The sequence below is a fragment of the Paroedura picta genome, chromosome 2 (genome assembly GCF_049243985.1).
Source record: "Paroedura picta isolate Pp20150507F chromosome 2, Ppicta_v3.0, whole genome shotgun sequence".
NCBI classification, from domain to species: domain Eukaryota; kingdom Metazoa; phylum Chordata; class Lepidosauria; order Squamata; family Gekkonidae; genus Paroedura; species Paroedura picta.
The window spans coordinates 2,523,019-2,534,886 of record NC_135370.1 but is presented as its reverse complement, the minus strand read 5'-3'; the positions used below and the strand labels follow the sequence as shown (position 1 = coordinate 2,534,886).

The 11,868-nt window shown below is 47.4% G+C and overlaps 1 protein-coding gene across 1 annotated transcript; it reads right to left on the bottom strand.

Moving 5' to 3' along the window:
* Positions 1 to 284: 284 nt before the first annotated feature.
* On the bottom strand, positions 285 to 11,427 carry LOC143828500 (uncharacterized). The gene is made up of 6 exons (XM_077318873.1): positions 11,219 to 11,427; positions 9,021 to 9,059; positions 6,835 to 7,176; positions 3,694 to 3,812; positions 2,368 to 2,450; positions 285 to 874 (listed from the first exon to the last, which is right to left on the bottom strand). The coding sequence occupies exons 1-6, from the start codon at positions 11,274 to 11,276 to the stop codon at positions 841 to 843; spliced, it is 675 nt and encodes a 224-aa protein (XP_077174988.1). The 5' UTR covers positions 11,277 to 11,427; the 3' UTR covers positions 285 to 840.
* Positions 11,428 to 11,868: the final 441 nt, after the last annotated feature.

Here is an 11,868-nt window from a genome sequence, read left to right as displayed (position 1 = left end):
ACGTGGCATGAATAAATACAGATCTAGTGAAAATGTATCAACTTATATCTCAGCAGCCTATCATGCATGCAAGGACATGAAATGGACCACAAGTGCAACAGGAATAGAGCATTCATACTGTAAACCAGCCTTTCTCCAGTTTTTTACTTCGGAGAAACCCCTGAGACATTCTTCAGGCTTCGAGAAACCCCCCCAATGGCCCAATTGTGCAGAATACGGCTGGGAAGCAGAGCTGTGGACACGCCCACCCAGGGCCCCTCCCCTTCCCACCCCCTCTATGGCTTTAAATGTTTAACAATTTTTAAAATATATATTAAAAATTAATTAACTCCCACCCTTCTGGGCTTCATGAAACCCCGGTTGAGAAAGCCAGCAATAAACAAATGCAGGAGACATGCTTTGTCTGGGCTCTCCTTTTGGGTCTAGGCCTGCCAACCCCTCACGCCAGCCATGCAGCCCCCAAGTCACTCAGTGAAGGATCCACATGAAAATGAAAAAGGATATATTCTCATAATTTGCATAAATCTTGGAGATTCTTTTGGGGGGTCGTAGAAGAGACGCATTATCTCAGCAGGGGCAGACACTAGAAAAGTCAACCTTTCTGTAAGGTTGCAACGATTCTCCTGGAAAAGCAGATTCTGAAGGCTCGGCGCATATGATTCGAACACATTCCCCTTGCTTAGTGTCCAAAGTCGCAACAGGAAAACATAGAATGGCTTGTCCGGTTTCTGTTCCGAATAACGCCACCATGAGAATGACCAGTGTGCAGAAACAAGGAGGTCGAGCTGCAGATGCCAAGGCACATGGAAAGATCTTTTGTGCTTCCAGCCCGAAACTGTTCTATATTGGAACGGGCTTTCTCAACTGCTCACGCCTGAAACAAAACTCTGAATTAGTTAAGATATTCTTTTTTCTAATCATGCAACACAGGACGTATGGCTCACTTATGGTAACACGTGACTTCTGGGAGGGTGGCAGGCAGGTGTGGCCTCCTGCCTTCACTTCTGCGATTGCGCAAAGTCTGAAGAATGTTTCAGGGGTTTCTCAATGGTAACTCACGGACTTGCAGAAAGAAAAGCCTTTGCAGCTGGAAATGGCTCACCTCTGAGGTGTAGCCCCAAAATCACACTTTCCCCTTCAACTCATCTGGGAGGAAATGAGTCTGTGAAGTGCAGAAGTTCACACCTAAGTGACAAAGCTGGAGTTTGGAGTCCTGTGGTGGGACCTTCCCAACCTTGATATGGCTGCAGACCGCAGAAGGAGGGGGGGGAAGGGTTTAATCATGCAATTAATGGTATTGCATAATTGGGCCCTTCCATTTTTTGCCTGCATAATAATAATGTGAAGAAGATACAGATTTGATAGGCCAACGGACAATGGCAGAATGATTACACCCCCCCCCCCGGACTCTCCGTCTGCAGCTAATCGTGGGAGGGGTAGAGAAGCTAAGGTCTACTTTTAAAAGGGGTTAAGCTCTACATGTCCCCCTTTAGGCCACTAGGGGGGTTTCCTTCTGTTCCCAGCTGAGGTGTGATGTAACTTCCACTGCAGGTCAACTGCTAATAAGGTTGCCAAACCCCAATCGTGACAGGGGGATCTGCCCCTTCTGGATCCCATTTCCCACCCCTGCTCCTGCAAGTGGCCGTTGGGTTGCAACTGGTAAAGGACCCCGAAGGGGGAACAGTCCTCTGTAGGAATTGCCAGTGGTGTCTGGGTTCAGAGCAGTGGCCTCTAATCTGGAGAACCAGGTTTGATTCCCCGCTCTTCCACATGCAGCCCCCTGGGTGACCTTGGGCAAATGAGAGTCCTGTCAGAGCCTCATAGGCTGTCTGTTGTGGGAGAGGAAGGGAAGGCCACTTTGAAACTCCTTTGGGTAGCGAAAAGTGGGGTGTAAACACAACTCTTCTTCTTTTCCGCTACAGCCTTTTTCAACCTTTTGACCATGGACCAATATTTCTCAGGCTTCAAGGAACCCCAGAAGTGGTGAGATGCCCCTTCAGAGAACCGGGCATGGAAGAAAGAAGCGGAAGTCACCCAATCAGTTGATCAATCATTTACAATTTCCATTGTGGAGAAAGAGACTTGGCCTGTAGACCAGCAGAGGATGTGGGCTCCAGTGACATCTAGTGCCACTGGGACTTCTGGGAAAGGCCCCAGAACCTGGGGGGAGATTACATATACCCCCAGTTTTCTCCTGAACCGTGGTTGGGAATCCCTTCTTTAGCATAATATAAACTTGAGCATGTTTAAATGACAGGTAAAATACTGTTTCTCCCCATAACACAGTTGACCACTATGTCTTGGGAGCAAAATAATTTTTGAAATGGGGGCTAGCTCCATACCCCAGTTGATCTCATAAATGACTACCTGGATTTTTCCTTGGGCATTACAGCTGCCATGGACATGTATTCGTTGTTATAGTCACAAGAATGGGCAGAATGTTGGAAAACCTGGGGACACACACACAAAAAGAAACAGATTGTTAATAGTTACATACACACTCTCGTCTGTACATTTTCTCACCAAACAACCATGCACACACACACACACACCTTTCTTTTTTAGCAGGACAATGAGGTTTCCACTAGGGATGTGTGCCTCGGCTCAGTTTGGCCACCTCAGCAATCACCGAAGCTGATCACCAAGGCGGCAGAACCGAGCCGAGGTACACAACCCTAGTTTCCACAAAACGTTGTGGTCAATCTTGATGACTCCTCCAAAGCCTCCTATGCCTTTCCCTTCTGACATTTCAGTTCATACTGGTGTTGGGGGAAAGCTGTATGCTGCATGTGCAAGGAACACCGGATGGCAAGTAAGTTTGCCAGGTGTCCAGCACTGACCCAGGTAATTCCACTGACAGTCCAGGAAAATACCCTGAACAATAGCTGGCATTTAAATGTCTGGTATTCTTGCAGTTTCTCCTGAACAGTCACTCATAAGGCTGGACTGCCTTGGCACACAAGCAACCTTGCCAAACCCAAACATTGTGAGTATTTGAGCATGGAGGATGCAGCACTCGGAGAAGTGGGTTTTGCAGCAGATGCTGGTTCGCAGTTGGGATTAATGTGTCTGGTATTTTTTTAGTAAGCTATCTAGCAACCCAATCAGTGGGGGAGATGGTTTCGTGCTGAGATACACGTATTTGATCATTGTTTTGCATGGAGCCTTCCTAAAACATTGAGAAGAACTTGGACCAACACTCATGAAAGCAGCGGGTGGGAGGTGCCAAGGCCCTCACACTCACTTTGAAGCAACAATGCTGTGAAATTGACTCTTGGCAAACCCACTGGCAATTATGTCCACCCTCTTCTTTCCACGGCTGTTCAAGAGTGGACCTCAGTGGTTTTGGAGCGGATTGGGGCCCCCCCGATCAATTGGTTCTCCTCTGAAAGGATGCAGTCGGGGATTGCTTCCACGATATTTTTTGCTGAAGCACCCTTTCCCTCTCCCTTCTAGAGTCTTTCAATCAATAAACCACTCTGTCTTAGAAAAAGAAATTAAAAGTGAAAGGCTGTTGCTGATGACTGAATTCTGGTAGTAAATCAATGACTCAGATCTGTTCATCGAAGCGCTTTCCACGTGCATGCGTGTGCCTCTCGGCATGTCTCCCTAGCCTGCGCCTCACTAAATCAAGGCCCGAGCCTCAGAGCAAGAGGGTGGATGCTTTTGGAGGAGGCTGTGGGAATCACTAACCGTGACCCGGAGGCAACAGAACAGGAAGCAGCAGATGAAGCTGACCGTGGAACAAGCAGTGAGGACAACCAGAGTCCAGGATGTAAATTCCGATAAGAAGCACTCTTTCGAATCTTGGCCTAGAAAACAAAAATCGTGTGCAGAATGAGGACTTGAGGCCTGTTTGTGGCTGCAGCCGGGATACTCGAAGGCCTGTGAGGGGGTGTCTCTAATAGGGATGAGCACCTTGGCGATCACCACACTGTGGTGAATTCCCACCCATTGGGGAATCCCTTCCAGGACTCTCAAGGAATTATATAGGATTGGTTCAAATGGAGCTGATAGGAGATGTCTCCTTCTCCAAAGCTGCTAGACATTTCTGGTGTCTGTGAGTAGCTTCTCTGCACGTATGAAGGCAAATGCCGCAGAGGGTAGTTATTTCCCACTGCAGCACTAGGAAGTTCAGGAGTCAGGACTGAACAGATCAGTACGAAATGTAACACAGTGAGAACTAGCCATATATAAACGCAAGCCCATTTCAAATGTTCTAGGTCTAGATCGCTAACATGTGCCAAGCACGGTTCCTTCATGACGAGGCTTTTCAGTGTCAGATGACAGCATCTGGTGCGCCCAACTCAGCGCATTAGCAGAGAGCCAGAAGTGCAGGAAGCAAAGCCCGGCCCATTTGGAACAAACAGACGAGCCCATACAGACTGTCCATGATTTCCCTCCGATGAATATGCCGACAGTCAGGGGATCAACCCAGGTTGGGCATCAAGGCCCGGAAGCCCAGGAGTGCAGTGGGCATGGCGTCAGAACTCCTTAAAAAGCTCCTCACCAGCTGACCCTTTAGCCCAGGGGTAGTCAAACTGCGGCCCTCCAGATGTCCATGGACTACAATTCCCAGAAGCATTTGCTGGCAGGGGCTCCTGGGAATTGTAGTCCACAGACATCTGGAGGGCCGCAGTTTGACTACCCCTGATTTAGCCCAACAAAATGGAAATGAGGTACTTTGATTACAACACTTGAGATTCAGGTGGGTTCTTTTACTCCACAAGCTGAAATCACAGTAGCTTGACAGATATATTTTAATAGTAGAATTGACATCCAAATAGAAGTTTAGGATGGGGCGGGGGGGGGTGTAGCTATCTTTCGAATGCTGCCTCGTTACACGTTTATGATTCTTTCCTGAGGTTGATGACCCAGAACGGTCAGCTGGTGATTCCTCACGAGAAGTCCCAGAAGGAAAGCAACCATATCTTCTTCCCCCTGCGACCTTGGCCTTCCCTCCCCTTCCCTGCTTTCTTTGTGTCCCTCCCACCCGCCTCATCTTCCTCTTTCCCCTCAGTCTTGTCTTCCTTTCCTACCCCTCACGGTTTCTCCCCTTTCCTAGTTGTTTGGGATGGCGGGACCCCACCCCTCAGGCTGGCCCACTGCAGCAGTACTGCTCAGTAGTCGAGGCTTGTGCCAAAGCCAGACCCTGCAAGAACCTGACAACACACTGCTGGGGCTACATCTTGGATACACTCCCCCCACCTCCTTTCAGCTTGTCCTTCACTACAGGTTAGGAAAAACAGATGTTGCCTAACTCATGTATTGCTCATGATACCAGTCAGTTCATAGTCTGACAAAGAGTGCTTGCACTCGAAAGCTCCCGCCCTGAATAAATCTTTGTTGGTCTTAAAGGTGCTACTGGACTCTGCTTTTATTGTGCAACTCAGACCAATCAAACTTTGAATCAATGGTGCTTAAAAAGGGAAGTCTTTGCAGGCCGGGGTTATGATGTGTGCAGACTGTGCCCATTTTCATAAGTGATGTCACAGGCACTATCCAATCAGATAGCTAGTAGCACTCAGGGCAACAAAGTCACACATAATTTTTCCTAAAGCCGTGGTTGTACTAACTGGACAGAGAATCATGTTACCCCTCCTGGTGTAGACAAGATCTTTTGTATCTAACGAAGAGAGCTGTGACTCTCCAAAGCTTATTGTTAAAAAAAAATTCTTGGGGCCATTTCCCACGGCGATCTTTGTTGCAAATTGTTTGCGGAATGAAAAATCGCCATTTAAAATAGTGGAATTCGTCGTTTTGCACACCTGGCTTTGTAGTGGAATCAGTTGCGTTTTTTTAGCGTTTCCCACAGGCTTCCGGTCTCGGCAGAAATCGCTAGAAAGGAAGCGCTATTGCCAAGCTTGTCCCGCCCCTGGCCGTCAAGCAGCCAATGGGCAGCCGTTAGCATGCTCCCAAACAGCCCCTTTCCCTTTAAGAAAGCTTTTTTTTAAAAAAAAACAGACCCATAGCAACGAATCTACGTAGATTCCTTGCACTGGAGAGACCCATCCAGCTGCCTAATGTGATCTATCGTTTGATTGTATGATCGTTGGCACGCTGCCTCGAGTGATAAAAAAAAATTCCCCCCCCCCTTCTCACGGGCTCGATTTTCGGCTGAATTTATGTGTAAAAAATAAAGGGACTTTATTTCAGCAAACGGGCTTTTAAGTGGTTTGTGCTTAGTGACTAAAGGTGAAGGACTGAAGCCAGGGAAGCCTCTAAACAGAAAGAGGCTCGCCGGTGCGTTTATCCCCGCTCGCTCCGAGAAAAAAAAATGGCGATCGCTTCGCCGGAAGTTTGGAGGAGAGATCCAGGGGGAGGGACTTTGAAGAACCAGCTACAATGGTAACGCACAGGTCTTTAGCGCTATTGTTGCAGATTGGTTGCAGGAGTGTATCGCTATCCGGAGGGTGAATCCAGTTTTCTGGATTCCCCTGAAAGCGCCACAACGAAGCGCTTTTGGCGGGTCGGTTTCAGGATTGTTGCAGATTGTTGACGACGTCGTGCGTTATGGCAAATTAGTAGCGTTTTCAATCGGCAACCATTGTGCTATTTTTAAGCCGTGGGAAATGCCCCTTGGTCTCCAAGTGTATACTGGACTCTGGTCTAGAAAACCCAGAAGAAAGAAGTCTCTATTCATTTCAATAAAGATTAATCCTTGTATGCTGGGTTTTTACTGTTGATGTTTTGCTTGTTTTATGGAAAGGAGTTTAGTACAATCCCTCCCAATTGGACAGGAATGCAAATCCTGGCATTTGTTTTCTAGTGCTTTAGCTCATAAATTGCTTAATGTACAGATCATGACAAAAGGAGAGGAGAATATCAACTTACTTTGGGGGTTGTGGATATATAGATAGAGATTGGTTTCCCTTGTAACGCAGCAACTGTAAGTTGGGACGAGACTTTCTAAGCAGCAAATATACGTATCGACTTCAGTGCTTGAATTTCTGAGTTCAAACGAGACTTGGTTATCAGAAAACACCGGATTACAAGACTCTGTGCTGGACTTTTCTTTTCTGTGCTCCGCATAGAAGGAACATAATTCTTCTCTGTTGCGTCCCTTGAGCAGCTTCATGTGGAAGCCGACGGTACCCTCAGTCAAGGGGCAATGAAATGTCACCGCTCCTCTGGAAAATCCATCCATCGCCTCAGGAATAGACACATTGTGGTTCGCTTGAGGAAAAGGTCAACAGTGTGTGAGAGAAAAGACACTGTCGGAAATATAGGCAAACGTTTTGAAAGGAAATGACAGCATCTCTGGAAAAGGGAACCATAAAGCCAAGGGGAATTCAATAATGATTTCTGTCTTTTTTTCATAGGACTCAGGACAGGTATGTCAACGAAAGTAGAGTCACACCCTTGCAAGGGCTGACCTACATGATATCACATCCTGAAGTCTGCCAGAGGGATGTGCCACCATTTTAGATCTTTTAAAAAAACTTTTAAGAATGCTATGTGAGTGTACTACTGCTGGGCACTGCAACATGGGAGTTGAGGCCCTTCTCAGGTTGCCAACCTCCCACCATTACGGTTGATCTCCAGCCAAAGAAGTCTGCTTTAGAAGGTGGACTTGGAAGGTATAACCTGCTGGGGTCCTGCCCTTCCATAAACCCTGCCCACTCCAGGCCCCACCCCCTAAAATCACCAGGTATTTCCTAATCCAGAGCTGGCAATCTTAGACAGCTCTTCCCTATACACTGTTTTCTAGGAGCCCCAATCCCCCACTTTTGCTGGCAGGGGCTCATGGGAATTGTAGTCCATGGACATCTGGAGGGCCGCAGTTTGACTACCCCTGCCCCACACAGTTTGACTACCCCTGCCCCACACCATAGTTCCACAAAGGGCTGAATAGCCATGGCATTTCCAAAACTTTAAAGACAACTTTTCAAATGGCATCACATTCCCATGGCAGACTGCAGGATGCAGAATCAGCTACCAGGACCCTAACTCTCATGGAAGTAGAAGGGTTTATCTCTGCTGAGGATGGCACTACAGCACAGGACACATGTAGCCAAGGACGCTGGCATCTTCCGGAGGCTAACCAATTCCAGTGAAAGTTTCCCTGTCTCTTCCACTGACCTGGCAACCAGCTGAAATTGAAACTTGAAAACCTGCTGCCCAAAGCCCATATTTCTATAGTGTAATGCCAACTTGGAATAGTGGTGCCTTCTAAACGGGAGAGCCGGGTTTGATTCCCTGCTCCCCCACATGCAGTCATCTGGGTGACCTTGGGCTCGCCACGGCACTGATAAAGCTGTTCTGACCGAGCAGGAATCTCAGGGCTCTCTCAGCCTCACCCACCCCACAGGGTGTCTGCTGTGGGGAGAGGAAAGGAAAGGTGAATGTAAGCCGCTCTGAGATTCCTGGTAGACAAAAGCGGCATATAAGAACCAACTCTTCTTCTTCGTTGTAAGAGAAACAGGCTGAGTTTATTATTCTGGTTCTAGGGCAAAATAAGCCAATGACAACCAGAAGGGCACTCCTGGTTGAGAACAGAAGAGATCTGCAATTTGGTGTTGCTAGACACGGAAGCTGGAGGCTGTGTTCTTGCTAGCTAATAAGTTGTTCATTACGCTTATGTTTTATCAGCTGGCAAATATCCTATCCAGAACCTAAACATTTTGCACTCACTTGGACTGGACATTTTAGGTCAGACCTAAGACTGATAGGCAGAAAACCTAAGAACTCCGGCAGAAGACAGAAGAGTCTTCTTGCTTCTCTGCTCTGCCTTTTTGGAAATCTACGGCTGCAGCAGTCAAATGCCAGGGTCCTTGGAAATCCATCAGCCTCTTCAGGAGCCGTGCTATGGCGGCCTTGATCCCCATTGATCCCTATGACAAGCAGTGGGCTCCCCTGGCTGGAGGCCTACGGATCTGGAATGCCCGAAGGACCTCTATTTGGGGCAGGATCAAGATATCACATATGTTTCTCCAAAACATTTCAGCTTCTGGGGGCTTCTAGTAATGAACTTTAGGTTTCTAGGTCAGTCCACTCAAAGTACACAAAATGAAACCTACCTTGACATGGATTTGGGCAGGATGGGCAGCTGCCATCAACTGGAAAAAAAATTGCACAAATAAAATGCTCTTTTATCATAGTACTGATTAATGGTAGACCAGGATTTGTATTAGGCAGTAATAAGCACAGTGTAATTACGGTTCAAATTGGCACAGTTCCATGAGGTCGTTCGTAGGCACCTAGGGCAGGGGTAGTCAAACTGCGGCCCTCCAGTGAATGCTGTCAGGGGCTCATGGGAATTGTAGTCCATGGACATCTGGAGGGCCGCAGTTTGACTACCCTGACCTAGGGGCTACCAGCCCATCCCGAGACTAGCAAAAACAGCAGCATGCGATGCTGCCATGTCACTTCCAGGTGAGTACCAAGAAGTGATGTCACCAGTTTGCCTGAGACTCTAGGAATTTCCCTAAACTCTATGGTAAATAACACAGAACAGGGAAATTCCCACTCGGAAGTGACGACGCAGCATCATTCAATGCCATTTCCCCTTCCCTTTCTCACTCAGAAATGGAAGGAGATTGCCCACCAAAGCAGAAACAGTATTCGTCAATCAGAAATTGATTCCCCTCCCTGCTGCAGCGCTGACCACTTCGGGGTCGAACGGCCACTTTGGCAGCCGAAGCAAACAAGCCTAGTTTGAATCCTTAGACGTGCCGTGGATGCTTGCTGGCTGAGCTTGGGCCCGTCATGGGCTCTCAGGCCAAGCTCCCTCACAGTGCTATGGTGAGGATAAAGGGAAGGAGACAAGAACGAGGTCAGCCACTTTAGGTCTTTGCTGGGGCGACAGATATAAAGAAATGAATGCTCAAATTCTGGGATCACAGCCTGGTTCTGTGGCAGATTCCAAATATTTCCAATGTTCTAGTTCCGCCTGCTTCTCAGATTTAAACTTCTGAGCGTCAATTGAGGTTGTTTTTGTGAAAGAAAGAAAAAACAGTTGTATTTTTTAAATGTTTATATATAATCTACTCAAAAACGGTGCTTCAAAATAATCAGGCAGAAGCCCTACGTGAGAGGCTGCGGTGCAGTGGAAGAGGCTCTGCTTTGCATGCGTGTCTCAGGTTCAATCCCGGGCGTCTCCACTGAAAGGGCTCCAGTAGGAGGTCATGGAAAGGCCTCAACCTGAGAACTTGGAGGGCTTCTGCCCGTTTGAGTAGACAATTCTGACCTCAATGGACCAGGGGTCTAATTCAGCATAAAGTAGCTTTGTGTGTCCCTATGCAGGCTACTCATTTAACGAAATAAATACCTCAAAGGTAGCAAGGACACTCCTGTTAGGAAACCATGACAACAAGTGCACACAACCTGCATTAAATGGCTTTCCTTAAAGAAGTAATCTCCCCGTATGCCCCCAGAAGAAACTTGAGATCAAACACTAATATGTTGGTGGTCCCTGACCTGAAAGAAGGTTGCCTTTTTGACAAGGCCCCAGCCTGGTGGAAAAAGCTGCCAACCGAGATCCGGGCCCTGACGGAACAACCAAAGTTCCACAGGATTTGCAAGACGGAGCTGTTCCGCCAGCAAGGTAATTTAGCCAACCAAATCTACAGACCCCCCCCCTCCACTCATCTCCAGGGGGTTCGTACCACAAAACTGAAACCTGAACTAGAATGAGAGGGAAGAAGATGGAACACTGCAAGGTTTTATTATTGTTTTAACTGTAATTTTAATAATACACTGTATTGGATGATGGACAATGTGAACTTCCCCTAGCCTGCTTGCTGGGAGGGGCAGTCTATAAAAACAAAGCTAAATCAATATAAATAAATAAATAAAATATTATTACTGAAGTGCCATCCAGCCATGGCTGTCTTATGGTGAGCCCAGCGAGGGGCTTTCAAGGCCTGTGAGAAGCTGAGGAGGGTTCCCATGTCACAGTCAGGCGATACGATCCCACCTTCCCCCCCCCCCAATAAAAGGACAACATGTGCAAAAACAAACCAGCAAACAAAATCCTCTAGAGAAATGAATGCGGAAAAGGCCATTTGTGCTGTTGCTAGTTTTTAAAATATTCATTCGACAATAAAAGTTGTAAGCAGGGTTTTATGTGTTTAACATCAGCTCATCTTTGTATGAGTGGGCATGCAAATTTCTAAAAATCCGCCTCTTAGCTGTCCCTCTGGTGACCACTGGCCATTTAACTCTGAACAAGTATTGCAAGTGGATTGCAGCCAAAAAAGCACAGGATCTCACTTACCGACGCAGGATTCAAAGTGGAAGCAGAAAAGGCCGAGAGTCAGAACGCTGAACTTCATGCCTCTTGAACACAAGGACGACCCCTGATCTTAAACTGTGTCCTGGCTGGGAGCTGGGGTTTTTAAAATCTCTTTTAAAGTGAAGCACAGTTGATTCTCCTCTCCTTTTCTGATACTTGAGAGCAAGGGAAGTGGCTTTGCCACTGCGTCATCTTGTTTAGATTCAAAGAACTCTTGTTTTCCCACCACTCGTGAGTCTGCACAGAGCTACTGTCAGCGTTCACCTTCTCCAGTGGAGGAGAGTGGGTTTCCCCGGCTCATTTCTCACCATAAGCCCTGAGACAACCGTTCCTCGCAGGTTATTTCTGTCAGGCTAAGTTTGGGACCTGTTGCCAACCTGAACACAGCCTTGGAAGTGCATACTCACTCTTTCAAATGAGGCGCCGTGTTGGTCTGAAGGAGCACAATAAAATCAGAGTCCAGCAGGGGCACCTTTAAGACCGACAAAGATTGATCCAAGGTGGGAGCTTTCAAGTGCAAGCACCCTTCCTCAGACTCATTCTTGTTCATGATTTAAACCTTTAGCCTGCTCATTCTGACAAGAACCTTCTAGAGCAGGGGTAGCCGACCTGTGGTCCTCCAGATGTTTATG

Excerpts from the sequence above, each read along its gene's own strand:
- LOC143828500 (XM_077318873.1), bottom strand. The coding sequence starts at position 11,276 with ATGAAGTTCAGCGTTCTGACTCTCGGCCTTTTCTGCTTCCACTTTGAA. Across the intron at positions 7,177-9,020 it reads CTGCCCAAATCCATGTCAAG|CGAACCACAATGTGTCTATT; the intron begins GTAGGTTTCATT and ends CTTTTCCTCAAG. Across the intron at positions 3,813-6,834 it reads ATATATCCACAACCCCCAAA|GCCAAGATTCGAAAGAGTGC; the intron begins GTAAGTTGATAT and ends TTTGTTTTCTAG.